Raw genomic sequence first — 20,858 nt, forward strand, 5'->3', positions numbered from 1 at the left:
ATATATCAGGCTGTGATAAGCACAATACTTTTTAGGCCTTTATTATATAGGACAGCTGAAGATGTGAAAGGGGGAATGACATGCAGCAAAGGGCTGCAGGTTAGAGTTGAACCTGTGGCTGCTGCGACAAGGACTGAGCCTTTGTACATGGGGTGCATGCTCTACCAGGTGAGCTACGCAGGCACCTTTTTGTGGGATTTCTTGATAATAACAACAATATAGAATATAACCAGACTTATCATTTTATTAAAATGAAAACGGTTTAAAAAGTGGATGTTTTGACACTTTCTTTACTTCAAGATCAAATTATTATATTAATCTACAGTGACCACAGCTTTTGTTTTTATGCAGACTACAAACATTGCATTAAAGGTGGCTGTAAAAAGTTTCTCCAGAACAATCTACCTTTTTTTCTGCTGTTCATCCATATCCTCTGTATGTTCCAAACTGTCTTACTTCTCTCAGAATATAAATAAATATACTGCTGCTCCCATTAAAACCTGTTAAAGATAATCACACACTATTCTTCACTCGTGAGGAAACGTTCTGACAGCCAGCACAGAAGTGAATTGTTGATACTCAAGAGGGATTTAAGCTACTTAAGGGTGAATTACAGGGCTACTCGCGGTTGGAGAGGTTAAAGAGCGTTTGTAGACGACGGGCTTCTGTGTGCTCTTTGTGCTTTGAAAACGTTAACCAAATTAGTTAAAGTCAACATTCAGCAGGCCTCTTCTTATCCTATTATGGTTGGGCCATCTCCATTGGATATTTGGAATTTAAATATCTAGACAGGCTTCACTTCATGTTACGTAATGCTGTTTGAAGCAAACTGCTGGCTCCAGCTGACACGAGTATAAGGTTAAGACATGAATCAGATAATTCAGTTTTACATATATATTCTTGCTTAAAATACCAGGCAGGTTAAATGCTTCATATGGTTTGCAATCAGAACATATCATTGCAATTAAAAAAGTATATATAAACATTCTAGGAGCAACGTAAATCCAGTCTAAATTATAATCAATATAATCAATTTGAAGCCGTTTTATATCGCAGTGCATATAAGCTCATTATTTCTAACCCTTTGCTGGACTGGTGAACGGCCTGAGATATTTATGTGATACACTAAAAACCTTTCACACTGAGAGAAAGGGCTGCACGTAATGATTATTTTCATTAGCGGTTATTTTGTCCATTAATCTTTTCGGTTCATTGTTTAGTCAAAAGAGTCTCCATCAGAACGTCTTCAGATGTCTGGTTTTGTCCGACCAACAGTCCAACGCCTAAAGATGTTATAGTGAACAATCATAAAACAAAAGAAAGCATCACATTCTTTTAACCAAGATGCTGGAGCCAGCAAATGAACCAGCAAAGCACCTGCAGCGTGGCTTTCTATATTTAGGATTTTTGTTTTGAAGCCCCTGCACACATAGGGAACTCACACAGGTGCTTTCACATGCACCTGATTAAACCTCCTCTCAGGACTCTACTCAACACGGTACAGCCTGAGTTGCCTCGGCTCTCGCCTAAGCTCTCGCTTCTCGTTTGGCAGTTTGGACCCATGTCCTGTGGGTAATATGGATGGGATGACGTCTGCGTTCTTGAAGACAGAAGTAACTTATTGTTAGTGAACACTTCTTTCTTTCCACTGAAGCACCGCTGGTTCGTGTAACATTTAGTTTTCAGGTTTTTGGAATTTGAAATGTTATATTATTCAGCCACTAAGGCCACACTGGAGTGTTGAAATGCATTAACCAATGTTCCTCATCTGTGTGCAAGTGGAGAGGAATGGCAGTTTGTTAATCAGAGTCCTCTGTCTGTGACTTTAATCAATCACACACTCCCCTCAGAGCCAAATGAATCAATAGGCCTTTTTCACGGCAGACATGTTGACATGTCATAGTAGGAAAAGCACAGGTGTATTCAAAACCATTAATGATGGCTGCATTCCACTTAGGAGAGGCCCTGGTATTGTGCATGCTGACTCACTGAAATAACTTACTGGGACACTTGATGGAATTGAGCCATCGTTAAGGTTATCAATTTCAGCTGTGCTTTTCCTACTATGACAAGTCAAAATGTCTGCTGTGAAAAAGGCCCATTGAGTACACACCAAAGAGACTGTGTGTGTGTCTGTGTGTCCGTGTCCCTCCCTCCTGGTGGTTTTGTTGTACACTGTTATAATTTCATGATGATCAGGCATCAAGTAGAGCTCGCAACATCACAAACGATCCTAGACAGACTTATTTTATTGTAAATGTTTCTATTTTATATTTATGATACTTGACTTTTGCAGTACTTGTTTTATTTTCTCTTACTGTGTTTATTGTTATGAGCATACCAAGGCAGACTGTGCAGACTTTTTGACTCGTCACAGCCTAAAAAAAACAGAAGTTAAACCCATTTATTGTTGTACTTCTTTAATGATTATTTTTTTAATGATTAATTAGTTACACCTGACTAGAGGTCAACTCAGCCAATGTAACCGGACGCACCTTTGCCTGTGTGCAGAGCCTTCAACAGCGGCCAAAATCATGAATGATGAATTTGGTAATCCTCTGGCTTTTTATCTGGTGCCATAATCAGTTTGACAATTTTAATTTGTCCAACTCTCATCGGTCTGAACTGTAAAAGCAAATGTAAAAAACAAAACAAAAAAACATTAGGCCTATACCTGCAGACTGTTATAACAACAGTGTCACACTTTAAAAATAACTATTTCCAGTCCACATAGAATATGTAGCAAGACTATTCAGTTGGGACAGTAGTAGCTAAGTTTTCAGGTATTTGAAATAAGCCTCAAGACCAGACCTCATAAGGAACGTATTTTGAAACGGAACAGGCCTAACTATCACTATTACTATTAAAGTTAAACGGACCATGTTATAAACATATTTTTAATTTTGACATTTTTGTTCTTCTATAAAGCCCCCCACATGTGTGAAGCCTTTTAAAAACATAATCGTGGTCCTTTACTGCAGCTGCTTCACCAGCTCTTCGTCGTCCATCTCAGAGTCTGCTGGTTTTTGCAGCTTCAATATTTTATCTCGGCCGAACTTCAAATTGGGTTTGAAGTCCACAGAGAGCAGCTCCTTCTGAATCCTCTGCTCCCTCTGCCTCCCCAACAGAGCCAGGATCTCCCTCCTCTGGTCGGCCATGGCCACATACCGCTGCCTCTCCTCCCGTCTCTGCCGGAGAGCAGGGACACTCGGCGGCTGCGGGACGGGGTGTTTGGAAATGATGTTTTGGAAATGATGCTGCGTCCGGGATACCGGCAGTCTCTGACTGATGTCTGCGGACACCAGCCGGGATTCCAAGGGCGGCAGGAGAGACAGTGAGCTCCACAGCTGCCGTGCGTGGGACACGTCCTCCGGAGAAGAGCCGTCAAACACGGTGAAGCATTTATCAAAGTCCTCCTGCTCCGGGGGCTCAGACATTTTACTCTTAGTCCAGAAAACGGTTATCAAGAAGAAGAAAAATGAAACCGTGTTAACACTAGTTTAGTAAGCTAATAGCAAATTAAGCGCGCTGTAGTTAAGTATGGTCACCATGGAAACGAGACCTCTACGGCAACCTTCCGCGCAAACCTTTCAAAATAAAAGTAGGCTAGGTTATTGGTACACTACCTTAATTGACCTTTAGAGTAAATTGCGGGAAGATGCCCCCTTAAAGGGATAGTTGGGATTTTCTGAAGTTTGGAATCCTTTTGAGTAAAACACAGCCACACTTTTGAATGTTGCTTTAAGCTTTTAACCATAATACTAGCTAATGGTAGGTTTCCCTTACCTTCTGCCAAGTGTAACGTTAATGCTAACTAACATCACATGCAGTTATGCAGTTGTACAGTTGTGTCAGGTAGTATTACAATTACAATGATGATGACCACAGTATCCTTTAGGCTAGCCTACTGTTCATTAGGCATTCATTATTAAAATGTATTATATCCATTTTATAGGTCATTTTTTTGCTATGTAATACTAACAAGTAACTACAGCTGTCAAGTGTATTGAAGCAATATTTATTAATTGTAGCCTAATATTTTCCTCTGAAATGCAGTGGAGTAAAGTGTGTGTAAACTAAGTTAACAGAAAATTGAAATACTCAAGTAAAGTAAAAGAACCTCAAAGTTGGGGTTACTTAGGGTACTCACCAGTCTCCACCTCTACTAATTAGTGACAAATTCTATTTACTCATCAGTATAACAGTAAACTACTCGACATCACATCTGTGTACAAATTCATTCATTCAAAGCTTTTAATTTGAAGACAGAACAATTAAACCTCTCCTCTCGCTGTGATTGGCTGGATGTACGTCGCTCGTGGCTGCCAACTATGGAAACGAAGCGGGTCGCGCGCGCGGCTCCACCCCCAGGTGTCGCGGGCCGGTTTAAATAGTGTGGAAGAAGGAAGGACCAAATCATCATCATCAGTTCATTTACCTGACATGATTTTCTCATATCCCTGGAGTTGAGCCTCTATTCTGCTGCTCTGAGGGCTGAAGCACTGCACAGTGAGTATAAGGACTTTCTTTATTATTCATATATTATCCGTTTTATATAATACAGGGGACAGGTAGAGGCTTTTCTACTTTCATGCAAGGAATTCTATTGTTCAATTTGTTACAAATGCCAATATTAACCTATTTAAACCTGCAAAATGACTTTAAATAGTAGCTTATTAATAACTAAAGTCATATTTCTGTAGAGCAATATGTTTTTATATTTGCTGTTGAAGAGTAAAAAATGGATTATCCATTATGGATATGATAAATAAAGTTTAAGAGATTTAGGATAATGCAGCAGGCTTTTGGTTTTAAACTAAAGTGTTAAAAAGGTTTAAATATTTAAATTTTAAATCAATCTCGTTTGACAGTTAAAGTAAAGCTTTAATTGTAAAAATGTCAAATCTTTATTAGAGATGCTACATATTGATTCCTGCTCTGCTGTGTGTGTGTGTGTGTGTGTGTGTGTGTGTGTGTGTGTGTGTGTGTGTGTGTGTGTGTGTGTGTGTGCCACACATGGATGCACCTTGTGTCATGTCACCATTTTGGTGTAAACGGTAAGCTTGGCTGGACACATGAGCTGCACCTTATAAGGTAGTATGCCTGCTAAGTCCCTAGCATCCCTCTTTGGGCTACCAAAGCTACCAGGAGCAAAGGGTTAGCCAAACATGGGCATTCCAGCATGGCAGCTGGGTTGTTTGATTACAGGGGTTATCTGTTTGCTGCTTTTCATGTTTTATTGCCGGCTGTTCAATGGGAGGTCAAAGCAGCCCTGTGACCTACATGAAGAGGCAGAGGCGAGGATAAGGGAGTAAGTAGCTCATTGCAAACCTACAGGGAAATGCACCAAGGCGGTTATCTGCAGTAATCTGTCACTGAAACCAAATGTAAATGATCCTAGTCACAGTAGGATGCAAAGGCAGCCGTTTGAGATCATAGAAGGAAGGAAGAAAGAAAGCGTGAGCTAATGTGTTTTATTGATGCTCGTTTGTCTTCTGTGTGATGATTTCAGCTGTGTGACAGTCACTGAAGATAGACTGATGGTTTATATTGTCCTCTGTTTGGTGTTATGTAGAAGTTTGCTCTCTCTGTTCAATCAAACTGTGATGACAGATGTTTAGGGTTGTTTGCTCACTGTATGTTTCCAGCTCTGTCAATTAAATCTGCTCAACCGAGGAAGGGTTTGAGTGTTAAACTCTTAATAGATTATACCTAAAGGTGTTTTTTTTTCCTCCAGACTTTAACTTTGAGTGTTGCTTATTTAAGCATGAATTGAAAATGCTACAGAGACGTTTTTACTTAACATTTTAACAAGACTTTTTACAAGATTGTAATGAGTTAATAAGTTAAGGCAAGGCAGGTTTATGTATATAGCACATTTAATACACACAAAAATGGTAAATTAATTGTTTTTATATAGTGCTATTCTACCTTAACGGACAGCGCTTTACTATTTGTCTCTCACCCATTCACCCATTCACACACACACATTCATACACAGATGGTGGCAGAGCTGCCAGATAGTTTGGCGCTGGCTTGTGCCCATCAGAAGCAACTTGGCATAAACACATGAAATAAATAAAACAACAAATAAGACTATTTCTAAAAAAATGTATAAAATAAGAACAGTGGAAATCGAGTAGATTTAAGAAGTGCAAAAGTAAAAATGGAGTTACAGGCGAGAAGATCAATACCACTCTTGTGTCTGTGCGGTAAATATGAAGCTACCACCAGCAGCCGATTAGCTTAGCTTAGCATAAAGACTGGAGTGGGGGTGGGCGGGGGTTCAGCTAGCCTGGCTCTGTGCATTTTGCTTACCAGCACCTCTAAAGATCCCTGATTTACATGTCCTGTTTGTTTAATAGTTAAAATAACCTAAGTGTAAAAACTTCAGTTTGGGGGTTATGTGTCGCACTATTTCTCGGCTGGGAGCAGTGATTTGAGAGTCTGCTGCTTCTTTTCTGCAACCTCATTGATGGATGACTCACCGTTTTATCCAACGAACTCAGCGTGTTGAAGTTGACAGTTTCAGTGTTTGATTTCTGTCGTCTGTTATGTCAGCAGGTCAGAGATCAACCCGACTCCCATCGATCCACCAGAGGCTGACCCAGTCGCCAGCGACGATCCACACGTCAGCTCCGGCGCCTCTGAACCGCCAGCGATCCACTGCGACGCCGCTGCGCCTCAGATCGATTCATCCACTAACGGTGATACTTCCAACATGGCTGACCCGGCCCCCGACGATGCCAAGTTCCTCTTCTTGGATAATGACTTTCGCAACAGCGGGGTGGCACAAGCCGATTGGTCGGCCAAGAAGATGGTGTGGATACCGTCGGAGAAGGAGGGCTTCGAGGCTGCCAGCATAAAGGAGGAGAAGGGTGATGAGGTAATGCACGCCCTGATGATGTCACAACAGATTCTCCGTTGTCTCTGCATGCTGCTGTACCCTTTGTATTTTACCGCTTTCATGCTCCTGATTGTTTTTTGTCCATAAAACAAAAAAAAGACTGCACAGAAATGATTGACATCAATACATATTTATTACATCTGTAAGGGAAGTTATAGAAACACTCTGGTCTTTAAAGGCTACGCAGAGGTAAACAAAGCTTCATTATGACTGTGTGTTTCTGGGTGCAGGTGCTGGTGGAGCTCTCCAACGGTCAGACGATGACGGTGAACAAAGACGACATCCAGAAGATGAACCCGCCAAAGTTCAGCAAGGTGGAGGACATGGCTGCCCTCACCTTCCTCAACGAAGCCTCCGTCCTCCAAAACCTGCGAGAGAGATACTTCTCCAGCCTGATCTATGTGAGTGAGGGGCGCGCACACACACACACACACACACACACACACACACACACACACACACACAGTGCGTCTCACTATCTTTGTGGGGACCCATCATTGACATAATGCATTCCCTAGCCCCTAACCCTAACCATAACCTAATCCTAAAACCAAGTATTAACCCTCAAACAGCCCTTTAAAGTTGTGGGGTCCAGCATTTTGGCCCCACAAAGCTGTCCGGATCCCACAAGTATACTGTAGTCCCGGTTTTTGGATCCTACGAATGTAGATAAACAAGAACACACACACACACACACACACACACACACACACACACACACACACACACACACACACACACACACACACACACACAGAGACACACTCACACACTCACAGAGACACAGGACCCTCACATAATGTGTTCCCTAGCCCCTAACTCTAACCTGAATCTAATTTTGGTTTTGAAACATATCTTTATTGCAGGCTTTCTCGTTCACGGTTTGTACTTGCGTACCATGAAAAGTAATGCACACTATAATTCGTATATAATCCACATAATCATGAGCCAGGGCTTGCAGGGCTGCAGGGCTTTCACCCAAGAGACCGCTGTTTGTGTCCTGTGTGAAACCAAAAGTCAATGAGACTTATTTTAACTGATTTTTGTTACGTACTTGAATAACGTTGCATATGTTAGGAACGTAACAAACCTACCTATTTGAACCCAAACCACGATCTTTTCTTAAACCTAACCAGTGGTTTTGTTGGCTAAACAGGTTCTGCACTGCAGAGGCCCGTTTCAGAAAGCAGGTTTAGTGAAAACTCTGAGTATGTTAACCCTGAGATGAGGGAAGCTCTGGGTTTTCTGTTTCAGAAAGGGAGGTTAATCAAACCTGAGAGAGAGGGGTAACTCCAGCCCGTTTCAGAAAGAGAGGTAACGTAACCTCAGAGTCAGTTACTATGGTAACTGAGACTGTGAACCTAACCTGGTGGGGAGCAGGTTTTCTTCAATAAACATCGAGTTTCTCTCAGTCTCCTCCCTCTGACACAGCGCTCTGTCAGGCGCATTTTAGCGCAGTTTGTTATCTGCATAAAAAACAGAGTTGGTTTATTAACTGTATTAGGCAGACTATAAAAGATTTTTTTTCTCAAAACATAGCATTTCCTTTTGTCAACGTTCCCGTTGATGAAGAAACTGTATTACTTCGTTAGTTAAACATACGTTGGAAGATGATATTGAGGCCCCGACTATAGATGCATTTTGATTTCCAGATAACTACCTATTTGAGCGGTATTGTTTTTCTTCCCAGTCTATCAGTTATGTAGCTTACATAACCTTATCGTCCTCATATCACTAGCGTCACCCATCGTGGACATGCTCTACATCCCAGCAGATTCTTTGTGTCACATTACGTGTTTTTTGCAAACGGCAGTTTTCTTTACAACAAGCCACTGTATGCAGAGCCGTCAGAAGAGTGACTCGCTCTGAAACGTTTTTTAAACGTTTTTGTAGTGTTCCCTGGACACAAACCAATAAGAGCCATTCAAAAGGAGTTCCACAGTATTGCAGGTGAATGATGTAAACATTTGAAATAAAAGATAATGAATTATAATTCTGTTAATGATGGTGCTGCAGCCTCAGAATGGAATTAGTAGGCCTAGGACTTTATCGCCCGTAGTATTGCACCTAAACGAAATAGATTATAGGTTCAATACCATTTCACCAGTAATATTAGGCTATTGTGATTTAAATATGAAATTAAAACACTATATTGGAACTTACGCATTTACTCGAGCAGCATTTTTTTCCCACGCAAATTCTCTTTAGCAGCAGCAGTCATGTTGCTTTTTTAATGAAATACATGTTCAAACTCTCTGTATGTGCGCATGAGTATTTCCGTTTGTGGTTGTTACCATGGTGAATCGTATTATGGCCTTTTTATTGTGGTGGTGCACACGCTTAACTCTGAGTGAACCTACTCTGAGTTGATTGAACCAACTCAAATCAGCTGTTCTGGAACCGAAAACTCAGTTTCCCATCTCAGGGTAAATCAACTCAGACAGTTTGTTAAACCTCCTTCCTGAAACGGACCCCAGGTGCTTGCACTGGCGTACTGCGCCCTCGTGTTGCTGGACAATCGAAGAATAACGCACAACAAAAATTGAGCATGACTTCTCGTAACGTATCATATGAACATTTGTATAAGGATACATTGCTTTTATTCATCATTTTCATTTTCAGAAAGAAAAGAGCTATCAAGGCACAAGCACAGACAACAAAACTTCAAAAAGAAATTACTTGTTTGTCATTATGAAGAATAAGTTGAAGAAAAATAATTAAAAAAAACCCTAATAATAACAATAATGAATGAATATAAAACAAACACCCTGTAGAAGTTACGCACATCGTTGTTTTCCAGAAAATCGTAGAAAGTGCAGCTCACATTTGAGCACCTCCCAACAAAATGTATGTCTCAGAATTGTTCTAGGTTTTTAGTGAAACATCTGAGCAGAGAAAGGGAAAACAGAACTAACATGAGCATCAAGAAACCAAAAATGATCTCTTAAATTAAGAAACTTGAACTCTGAGTTACAGGAAAATGAGACTGTATTCAGGATGTTCCACTTCCGGGATTGCTCCAGTGCCGCTGGAAATTCCACCGGATGCATGTCTTTTTGTCCGTTTCCTTCTGCATCCTTTAAGGAATTTTAGGACTTTGGTTAACTGCTCCTCAGATCTCTGCAGGGTAAATCCAGACAGCTAGCTAGACTATCTGTCCAATCTGAGTTTTCTCTCGCACGACTAAAACAACCTTTGAACGTACACACGTTCCACCAAAACAAGTTCCTTCCCGAGGCTATTTTGCAGAGGCACCACGGCTCCGTGCCGATTGTGAGTGGTTAAAAGAAATGCCAATGAACCAGAGCATGTTTCTCTCCCATCCTGCAATGCTGATGATGTTTTAGGACAACTTTGTGTTGTCCCGTCTAAACTCAGCACACCAAAGGCTCTGGATAAACGTGAAAAAATGAAGACTACAAGAAAATCAAACGGACATTGTCGCTGTGGAAAAAGAAATAACAGCAGCACTTTTAAATCTACATGTAAACCTAAATATGAGGAGAACTATACTCATTATAAACCTCATTGAAGTTGACACTGACTAAGTTTCAGGTGGAAAAGTCCTTGTTTAGGGACTGTGTGCAGACACACTGCTCGCTACACAGACTCAGGATGTCCTGGGATGATCAACAGCTTATGTTTTTATTTTTTCAGTCAGTCTTACAAAGTCTAATAAGGTATGGGATGTAAAATTAAAACCCACGCTGATGCATCTAATACAGACTGCCTCCAGTCCATATATGTGCAGACAGTATCTGAGCAGCGAAAAAATTCCTTAATCACAAGGTTGGCGGTTCGATCTCCCCCGGCCGCTCCTGTCTTTGTCCAGTGTCCTTGAGCAAGACACTGAATGAGTGTGTGAATGGGTGGCAAGTTGTAAAGCAGTTTGCCTGGTAATGTAGAAGGGATCTATATAAATGCAGTCCATTTAACATATGAGTCCCACAATGGAAAGTAAATCAATTATACATCATGGGAACATAAATCTAAATTCTAAATAAAACGTGTTGTGTTGTAGGGTTCATGCAACAAATTTCAATAAATAATGTGATGTTTTTGTATAATATGTCAGTGTGAAAGCCTGTGTAAATATACGGTAGAGCTGGGTGTGGGGAGAAAATCAAATCTCACGATACTTTTGACCAAATTGCGATATTGCAGGGTTGTCTATTGATGCTTTCACACAATATTTACAAAATAAGATTTTTGATAAATGAACATCAGTTGTGTGGATATATTGACTAAGTGGGTAAAGGCAAATACTAGAACAGTCTGGTAAGTTCAGAAAATTGCATCACTTTACTGTAATGCAGCCTTTAAAGCCAGGAAAAGACAACACTTCCTATCCAAAATTTAAGACGATATCTAGCCTCATATATCGATATATCGATATATTGCCCAGGCTAATATGTTGGTTATTTGTATTTATAGTATGATGATGATACAGAGTCAAGACGGGCAAATTGATTTGGTCACTACATGCAGCAGAAATGTACAGTTTTATTTTTTATTTTATTTTTTTTTACATTGCTGGTTCTTACAGATATTGCAGGTGTTAGTATAAATTATTAATTATTTTCATTATCAGTATCAGTATAATCTGCTGATTATTTGGAATGTCAGAAAATACTGAAAAATGTCCAAAGCCTAAAATTGCCCCAAACCCCAGAATATTTGGTTTATTTTAACGTAACATAACGCAGAAAAACTAACTTTTAGGAAGCTGGAACCAGTGAATGTTTTGACATTTATTTCCAAATCGTTTGTCAAAATAAGTTGCCTTTTTTATTTTCTGATCGATGGACTAATTGATGAAATGTTTCAGCTCTACTGTGAATTTCTACAGTTACAGGGGCAGGGCACATATGATGTATCTCTTACACACTCAATGTTCCACTATTCCTGGGATTCCTCAAGTTTAGAGGACAGTATTCCAGGAGAAATCAGAGAATCTGTCAAGTTTAACGACAAACCAGAAGGATCACTGTAAAGTCCTAAAGCCCCCCCCCCCCTTTCCACAGACGTACTCAGGTCTGTTCTGTGTGGTGGTGAACCCTTACAAGATGCTGCCCATCTACTCTGAGAAGATCATCGAGATGTATAAGGGCAAGAAACGCCACGAGGTGCCGCCTCACATCTACTCCATCACAGACAACGCCTACAGGAACATGATGCAAGGTGTGTGTGTGTGTGTGTGTGTGTGTGTGTGTGTGTGTGTGTGTGTGTGTGTGTGTGTGTGTGTGTGTGTGTGTGTGTGTGTAATGAAAAAGTATTACATAAAAACCAATTTACCGCTGTTGCTTTTTAACACATTAAGTTTTGGAGGCATAGTGTGCTATAAATCAGCATTTTTAAATGCCATTTTCCCACCAGAACTGTACGTATAGTAGCAGCAGTAGTGTATATATATATGTGTCACAGGTTAGTTGGTTAGTTTGTGTTATTGTGAGACTCTGGCGAATCGGAACTAACCTTTAAAACACCAAAGTCACACAATAACACAAACAAACTAACCAATCGGGGCAGCGATACACCAGCAACTCCAATGTTCTGCGAGGTAAAATAACTGTTTTTGTCAAAGGAGTCTGGTGGATTCAAAGAGAGCATAGATGGATATAACAGCTACGCTTCCCCGTTGTAAAGTGCTGTCTGACGGCAATGTAATGCTGTGAAAATATTCCAAATATAGCGTATACCTAAACTGATATTATTTCAGGTGTCCAAAAAAATGTTTAGCTGCTGCCCCCGTCCACAGCAGAACATTGGTTATAGCTTCCGTGTCAGTACTCCTGCCTGCTTCTCCTAACTGGGGGTGTGCCGACCCCCATCTACTGTAGCTAATACACTGACTATGGATAATACCTCATACAACCCCACTTCAAAAAAAATAATGAACCATCCCTTTAAGGTAATGGTTCACACACACACACACACACACACACACACACACACACACACACACACAATTACAAAATAAAAGTTACAAAATAAAGGTTGAATAGTGGCAGCAAGCAGCCCTAACCTAACCTTAACCAGCCTCAGAGCATGCCGTCTGGTCTCCGGATGGTCCACCAGTGACCTCAGACCAACTCCTTACTTTCCATTCAGCCCCAGAATGGCCATACATGGAGCAGGGAGACGAGATTACAGCGATGGAGCCCTGCATCCACCTGCTATTTTTAGATGATATGAGTGATGGAGGCTAATCTCCCCCCCAAACGAGATTTCAGAGCTGTTTGCTCTCGTGTCAGAGTGAATCAGCACCGCCTTCAGAGTTCATGTTTGGTGTGTTCAGCTTGGTTTCAAGTGAGTTCAGCTCAGTCAACATTTCACATTATTTCCCCCTTTAAACATCACTCTCTCTCTCTCTCGCTCTCTCTCTCTCTCTCTCTCTCTCTCTCTCTCTCTCCACAGACCGTGAGGATCAGTCTATTCTCTGCACGTGAGTCAAAACATACTTAACCATTTCCATCACACTGTACCATTCATGTGAGCACACACATTTCCATCACTTAATGGGACATTGCATTGACTTGCATTCATTCCCTTAAAATAAGTGTTAACCCTAAAAAATGTAATTATTCACATTGTGGGGACTTGGATTTTGTCTCCAAAAGGGAGGGGAGTCCCCACAATGTAATTGTGTGTGTGTATATATTTATGTTTACATGTATGTAAGGCTGCAAGTAACAATTAAAATCATTATCAATTCATTTAATAATTTTTTTCAATTAATCGTTTGGTCTGTAAAACGTCGAACATGTAAAATGCTTGAAAGCTTGAAAACTCCAAAAATACTCAGTTTATTATTATAGAAGACAAAACACCCAGCAAATATTTATATTTGAGATGTTGGATCTGGTGGATATTAATATTTCTATCTTCAAAAAACGACTAACACATGATTAATTATTCAGATTATTATTTGTTTCAGCCCTTATCTACCATCAGGGATTGAATATTGTCACAAAATATCAGCTTCAGTTGAAAATAAATAAAAGCTGCCCTTAAAAAAAAATCCAGATTAACATTATTTATTTGTCATCCTGTCTCCATTTTCAACACTGTCTCACTCTCTTCTCTCTATCTTTTTACCTCTCGGCACAATCTGTGCTTCTTGTTGTTATATACTTTTGTTTTCAGGACTTCTTTTGTGCTAATAAACTAAACTATTATGACTCTGTCTTATTCTCCCCTTTTCCTCCTCCCATGTTTCATCCCTCTCTCCATCTCCTCTCCTCCGTCACCCAGAGGTGAGTCTGGAGCGGGGAAGACAGAAAACACCAAGAAGGTGATTCAGTACCTGGCTGTCGTCGCCTCCTCGCACAAGGGCAAGAAGGACGCAAACCCTGTGAGTAGAAACGTCTTTAGAAACATTAAGATGTTTTAAGATTGAAGTTGGATCTACATAGCGGCCAAATAATAATTAAATAAAAGAAATTACAAAGACACGTGCCAATCTTACATCTGCCCAAACACAGCATGTGGCACATTTCTTCCAAATTTGGAGTAAAAAGTATCAATACCACAAGGTAAAAAATACTCCCAAAAGTGCTTATGTAGAACCGTGATTGGTTATAATATTGTATATATGATGCTATTGGATTATTTTAATGGATGCATATTATTTGATTATTTGATGAATGCAGCATTTTAATGTTGTAACTGGTTGTAACTTCAACTTGCAAATTTCACTGAATCATATTTTACAATATGATCATGTGTTTTGTTGATGCACTAAAATCTTAATCTGAACAGTATCTACAGCTGTGAAAAACCAGCATTCAAAGTTTGACAGTATTATTTGTTGCCACTCGAGCAACTTGACAGTAATGAGCTGAAGTTAGGGACTGTCTCAAAAAAGAAGCCAAGTGAGCTTTTCAGATTTTTGTCAAAAGCTTTTTCAACTATGTAAATGATAACAATAATTTCACGATGCTATTTAAATACAAAAAAATATGCCAAAGGATTAGCGATATACAATATGAAATATGAGAAAATGGACTAAAATATCATACATGTGCTGTACAGTGTATCTGCGCAGTGGACATACTGTTTAAAGAAAACTAATATGTTACATGCATCCTATTCCCTCATTTTATTAAATGTACCCATTAAAAGTTTGGCTACTATCATATGACAAATTGGAGCCTCAGTGTTGTAGATATTACTGTACACTTGTGTTTAGTTATATTGATATTTTTCTCACAACTCTTAAAACGTCAGTAAAACATGTGCTGTCAATGGAGAACTACTGTACTTACAAGTCTTCGTATCTTTGACACAAATCGTCCACAACATTGATTGTGCCTATAATCAAGCAAAGAAGAACAATCTGTGGTTTGTTTAGGCAAGATGTATTGATGCTTGATCTCTGGACCTGCTGCTCTGCTGCATTTCAAGCAGCAAATTTTTGGGAAATGCTAAATGTATCAGCAAAACAAAAGTGGAGTTTGTTACCAGTTCCTGTTTCTTCCTGCAGCAGCAGCCGCAGCAGGCAGGATCTCTGGCATACGTGAGTATAAAATTTCATAGACACTTTTACACTTAATATGTAAGTAGAATAAGTTTTACTACTTACTACTATCTAAGGGATAGTTGGGATTTTGTGAAGTAAGGTATTATCCATAGTCAGTGTATTAGCTACAGTAGATGGTGGTCGGCACAACCAAAGTTTGGAGAAGCAGGCAGGAGTACCAACACGGAAGCTAAGCAATGTACTGCTGTGGACGGGAGCAGCAGCTAAATGTATTTTAGCCACCTAAAAAAAAATCTATCGGTTTAAGTGTACACTATATTTAGAATATTTTCACCGCTTTACCTTGCCGTCAGACAGCCCTTTACGACGGGGACCTGAAGCTGTTCTTCTACATCTATGCTCTCTTCTAAGCCACTAGACTCCTTCGATAAAAACAGTAATTTTACCTCCCACAACACAGAGTTGCTGGTCTCCTGCTGCCTTGATCAGTTAGTTTTTTTTATTTTTATTGTGTGACTTTGGTGAATTCGAACTAACCATTTTAAAACACCAAAGTCACACAATAACACAAACTAACCAATCGAGGCAGCGATAGATCAGCAACTCCTGTGTTGTGGGAGGTAAAATTACTGTTTTTGTCAATGGAGTCTGGGGGTGGAGTAGGAAGTACTCAGATCTCCTACTTACAGCAGGTAAAATAAGTAATACTAAAGCGTGGAAATACTTTGTTACAAGTAAAAGTCCTGCACTCAAAATCTACACTCCACCACTATGTGTAACCTGTTATGGGCTGCAGGGGGAGCTAGAGAAGCAGCTGCTGCAGGCCAATCCCATCCTGGAGGCATTCGGAAACGCCAAAACCATCAAGAACGACAACTCCTCACGATTTGTAAGATTTTAATCAGTGTGTGAGTCAACACTTTTAGTTCTCCGAGTGGTTTAAGGTATCGTGTAGTAGCTGTTGTCCTTTCTGTCCACAGGGAAAGTTCATCAAGCTCAACTTCGATGTGACCGGTTATATTGTCGGGGCCAATATTGACACCTGTATCCTTTTTTTAAATTTGTATATATAGATCCAAGTTGTTTGTTAAATTATGAATATAAATGGGATAATAAGATAAAAAGTGCAATTTTTGCTTGAGATATTACCAGAAAACAGGCCTGGTTATCGGCTTAACTCTGTCGTGACCCAATCAGACCTGCTGGAGAAGTCTCGCTGTATCCGTCAGAGCATGACTGAGAGAGCCTTTCACATCTTCTACTACATGGTGGCCGGAGCCAAAGACAAGCTGAAGGGTGAGCAGCCACAATACAAAACCCTCCTTTTACTGTAAGGTTTAATGGGCTTAAAGAGTCAGTGTGACATATCTTAAAAATGAGCTGTCTCTAACCCAGAGTCAGGTAAGATAATAATCAGCAAGGACAGCCACTTTTTGAAGCCAGCTTGCTATCTCAGCACACAACACCTTATATCTATTTATTTAACCTTGATTCATGCCTAACCATCGAGTACCTGGTGCTCCTTTTAATGTAGCTTCTATTATCCATTGTGTTTTTATGTAAATGTATTTTAAAGCTATAGTGCGTAGTTTCTGTCGCCCCCATAAGGAATTCTAAGTACTGACAACAAAACTGTCGGCGCGTCCACATAATACAAACTTTCCGCAACCGCGCACCGCCCCCGATGAGGGGAAACCGTGTTGGTGCAGATATAGCCCAAAAAACGTTCTGCTTATCCTTTTCGGATGTCTGTGTCTATCTCCATCTATCGGATGGATTGCCATGACATTTGGTTCAGACATTCATGTTCCCCTGAATTGTACTAACTGTGGTGATCCCTTCACTTCTTAACTTCTCCTACTTCCCCCGTCAGGGTCATTCCTATTTTCCCAGGGTCCTACAGTTTGAATCCATTCAGCCACTGTGGAGATTGCCCGCAAATTTGCAGGCATAGGTTTCAAGGGGTATAACATCAGTAGGCTGTAAGCTGCAGGTGATTTCAACATATTGACCCAGGGAAACATACATTAAACATATTGACCTAGGGAAAAACATTGCTGAGAACATAAAACCATTTGAAAGGTCTTGTTAATGAGTCATATTAAGCAGATATTGATCTCTATTCATCTATGAAGAAGATGAAAGATCAAACTGATATTTATGTCATCTGCTGTGGGTTTGACCGCTACCAAACAAATGATCCTTCAGGTATGATCAAAACTTTAAGTAAGTGTGTGTGTGTGTGTGTGTGTGTGTGTGTGTGTGTGTGTGTGTGTGTGTGTGTGTGTTTAGAGGAGCTTCTGCTGGAGGACTTCAGCTGCTACCGTTTCCTGGTGGCCGGCCACGTGGAGATCTCCGGTCAGGAGGATGACGAGATGTTCATTGAGACTCTGGAGGCAATGGAGATCATGGGCTTCACTGAGGAGGAGAGAATGGGTAACAAAAATTTTCACTTCAAAGACGGTGTCCTTTTTAGAGAAGAATAAATTTAAGGGAATATGAAAGAAAAACATCATTAATTCAAGGAAAAGAGTGGGGAAAGTAAAATCACTAGAAAACCTTTCCACCTTTAGTATTTTGTTCATGCTGGGACAAAGAGAGGCTGTCTAAATGTTCTCCAAAACTTAATTTCATAAGGAATCCACAACTCCTCTCTCCCTGGACACATACAAAACCGTTTAACTGAAACCTGGCATGCAGAGCTTTGCCGCTGCCCAGCACATCTTACTGAAATAGCTTTTTGCTACACCAACCTTAATGTAGTTTGGGTGTTCACTGTGCAGCTGTATTATGTTGGGAAATAGAAGTATGTGAACAGATCTCTGTACCATCAGGTATTTGTAATTTCATTATTTGGATCAGGCAATAAAACTATTTTGGAACTTTTAGAACTTTAGCTGCAAATGTATGCACCATCTTGATTGTCGTCCTCTCTGCAGGGATGATGAAGGTGGTGTCCACTGTGCTCCAGCTGGGCAACATCAAATTTGAGAAGGAGAGGAACAGCGAGCAGGCCACCATGCCCGACGACACCGGTAACCATTTCAAATACCAACACCAGCACTTTAACTGTACCTTTAAACGTCTCTGACCTCTTCTTCTTCTCCGTCTCTTGTTAACCATCAACCCCAGCTGCTCAGAAGGTGTGTCACCTGCAGGGCATCAATATCACCGACTTCATCCGAGCCATCCTCACTCCTCGAATCAAAGTGGGCCGGGAGGTGGTGCAGAAGGCACAGACCAAGCAGCAGGTAACCGCAAACCAGACCTCATCAGCACAGAAAATATAGGCTCTTCTGGATTATTTACGTCCGCCAAGGACGTCATGTTTTCGGTTTGTCCGTTTTTGTTGTTTGTCTGTTTGTTTTATCTATCAGCAGGATTACAGAAAAAAAATATTGCCTGTTTTTCATGAAACTTAGTGGAAGGGTGTAGCATGGAGCAAGGAAGAACCTAATACATTTGGGAGAGGATCCAAATCATGGGGCGGATACACAAATTATTTTTCACTTTTGTTAACACTGCGAGATAGGGCATTTGTGCTGCATTCATGTGGTGTCGGAATAATCGGAAAAATTAGTTCCAGACTGGGAACATTCACACTGCATTACCATTATGAAATAGGGCATGCCTTGGCGGAGGTCTGCGCTCTCTGAGTGCCCTTCTAGTTCCCTCTGAAATGTAGTCCAGGTAATGGAAATACTCAAAAAAAAGTATCTGAGACTCTGGATCTGAGAAATTAAAGTAGCGCAGTTGAGTAATTGTGCCTCCATCCCCCTCCAGGCTGATTTTGCGGTGGAGGCTCTGGCTAAGGCCATGTACGAACGTCTGTTTCGATGGATCCTGGCCAGAGTCAACAAGACGTTGGACAAGAGTAAGAGGCAGTCGTCCTCCTTCCTGGGCATCCTGGACATCGCTGGCTTTGAGATCTTTGAGGTGAACACTGACTGAAAACCTTTAAATACTTGAGTGTTTGTTTTTGTTTGTGTGGTTTTCTGATCACTGCTGTGACGTTTCTCCGCCTCAGGACAACTCCTTCGAGCAGCTCTGCATCAACTACACCAACGAGCGTCTGCAGCAGCTCTTCAACCACACCATGTTCGTCCTGGAGCAGGAGGAGTACAAGCGAGAGGGCATCCAGTGGAGCTTCATCGACTTCGGCCTGGACCTGCAGCCCTGCATCGAGCTCATCGAGAGGCCGGTCAGTGTTGACACACACGTTAACAGGGGTTTATAGATGTGATTATTAAACATAGAGTTTTACCTTTCACAATGCTGAGAGTACAAGAGGTCCAAAGGACTTGCATGCAGAGACAAAAAGGATTTAACCAACATAATAGTAATAATCATAATAGTTTATACTTTATTGATCCCCAGGGGGACATTTTTTTTCCCACTCTGTTGTTAGTTACACACATTTACACACTGAAACACACACACACACACACACACACACATGCTCAGGACCAATAAATGCACAAACGGAGAGATTTCAGAGTGAGGGTGCTGCGACTGCTGGAGAGGCCTTGCTCAAGCAACCCTCTGGTTCCCAGCCCAACTGCCCACAGACTGAGCTACTGCCACCCCATTGTTCACTCATTGTCTAGCCATTAAAATAAAACTTACAACCTTTAATAAGCACTAGGATTAAAGAGATGCTTCCAAAAGACTGTTCCTGTCCAGAGGGCCAATAATAATAGTCGGGATACACACCTGTATCACCTCTACCAGGCGTGCATTTAGCTTGAAACTGAGACCTGAACTCTAACACCTGTCCCCCATCCAATCCCAACTGTCCTAACCTCGATAGAAAATAATTTAGATTTAAGATGTTGTCTTAACTGAGCTTCTGTGTCCGTCACTGTCGTGCAGAACAACCCTCCTGGCATCCTGGCCCTGCTGGACGAGGAGTGCTGGTTCCCCAAAGCCACCGACGTCTCCTTCGTGGAGAAACTGCTGAACACCCACACTGGTCACGTTAAATTCTCCAAACCCAAACAACACAAAGATAAACTGATGTTCACTGTTCTGCACTACGCCGGTAAGGTGAGGATCACCCAAGGCTTCAGGACCGAGACAGTGATAATCCTGAGAACTGTAGCATCAGTTAGTTTAGTTTAAATGATTAGGCCAGTCATATTCTATGTTTTAAACCAACACTCATACTAACGAGAGACACATTGCTGCTTTGGGTCTTTTAATCTGATTTGTTAACAGTCAGAACAATGAAGATCATGATCACCATCAACAAACATGACTTCCATCCAGAGATGTGGACTTGAGACCTGGTGACTTGGACCCATGTCACAGTTTGCATGACATGCGACTTGACAAAAAATAAATGACTTGAGACTCGACTTGGACTTGTAAGTTAATGACTCGAGACTTGACTTGACTTGAGGCATGATGACTCGGATGACTTGCCTTAACTAAGGACTAGACTTGACTTGACATAACCTGTGACTTGAT

The 20,858-nt window shown here is 40.9% G+C and overlaps 2 protein-coding genes across 3 annotated transcripts in view; one reads left to right on the top strand and one right to left on the bottom strand.

The window, feature by feature from the left end:
• Window positions 1-2,418: 2,418 nt before the first annotated feature.
• hoatz (HOATZ cilia and flagella associated protein) lies at window positions 2,419-3,552 on the bottom strand. The gene has a single exon (XM_078270175.1). It carries the CDS (start codon window positions 3,435-3,437, stop codon window positions 2,973-2,975), a length of 465 nt encoding a protein of 154 aa, XP_078126301.1. The 5' UTR covers window positions 3,438-3,552; the 3' UTR covers window positions 2,419-2,972.
• An 855-nt stretch (window positions 3,553-4,407) lies between these two features.
• LOC144530558 (uncharacterized) overlaps window positions 4,408-20,858 on the top strand; it is a 36,463-nt gene continuing 20,012 nt past the window's right edge. Inside the window, exons 1-16 of one of the 2 annotated variants that reach the window (XM_078270172.1) lie at window positions 4,408-4,509; window positions 6,562-6,886; window positions 7,138-7,308; window positions 11,932-12,088; window positions 13,325-13,352; window positions 14,162-14,261; window positions 15,393-15,425; window positions 16,186-16,278; window positions 16,370-16,433; window positions 16,587-16,685; window positions 17,682-17,825; window positions 18,329-18,424; window positions 18,522-18,640; window positions 19,173-19,325; window positions 19,417-19,590; window positions 20,262-20,435. In XM_078270172.1, the coding sequence (XP_078126298.1) occupies window positions 6,722-6,886; window positions 7,138-7,308; window positions 11,932-12,088; window positions 13,325-13,352; window positions 14,162-14,261; window positions 15,393-15,425; window positions 16,186-16,278; window positions 16,370-16,433; window positions 16,587-16,685; window positions 17,682-17,825; window positions 18,329-18,424; window positions 18,522-18,640; window positions 19,173-19,325; window positions 19,417-19,590; window positions 20,262-20,435 (1,770 nt within the window). In that variant the 5' untranslated portion in view covers window positions 4,408-4,509; window positions 6,562-6,721. The remainder of the gene's footprint in view (window positions 4,510-6,561; window positions 6,887-7,137; window positions 7,309-11,931; window positions 12,089-13,324; window positions 13,353-14,161; window positions 14,262-15,392; window positions 15,426-16,185; window positions 16,279-16,369; window positions 16,434-16,586; window positions 16,686-17,681; window positions 17,826-18,328; window positions 18,425-18,521; window positions 18,641-19,172; window positions 19,326-19,416; window positions 19,591-20,261; window positions 20,436-20,858) is intronic. The other variant, XM_078270173.1, reaches the window with a different exon arrangement.

Source organism: Sander vitreus, chromosome 15, assembly GCF_031162955.1.
Source record: "Sander vitreus isolate 19-12246 chromosome 15, sanVit1, whole genome shotgun sequence".
In the NCBI taxonomy this organism is placed as follows: Eukaryota; Metazoa; Chordata; class Actinopteri; order Perciformes; family Percidae; genus Sander; species Sander vitreus.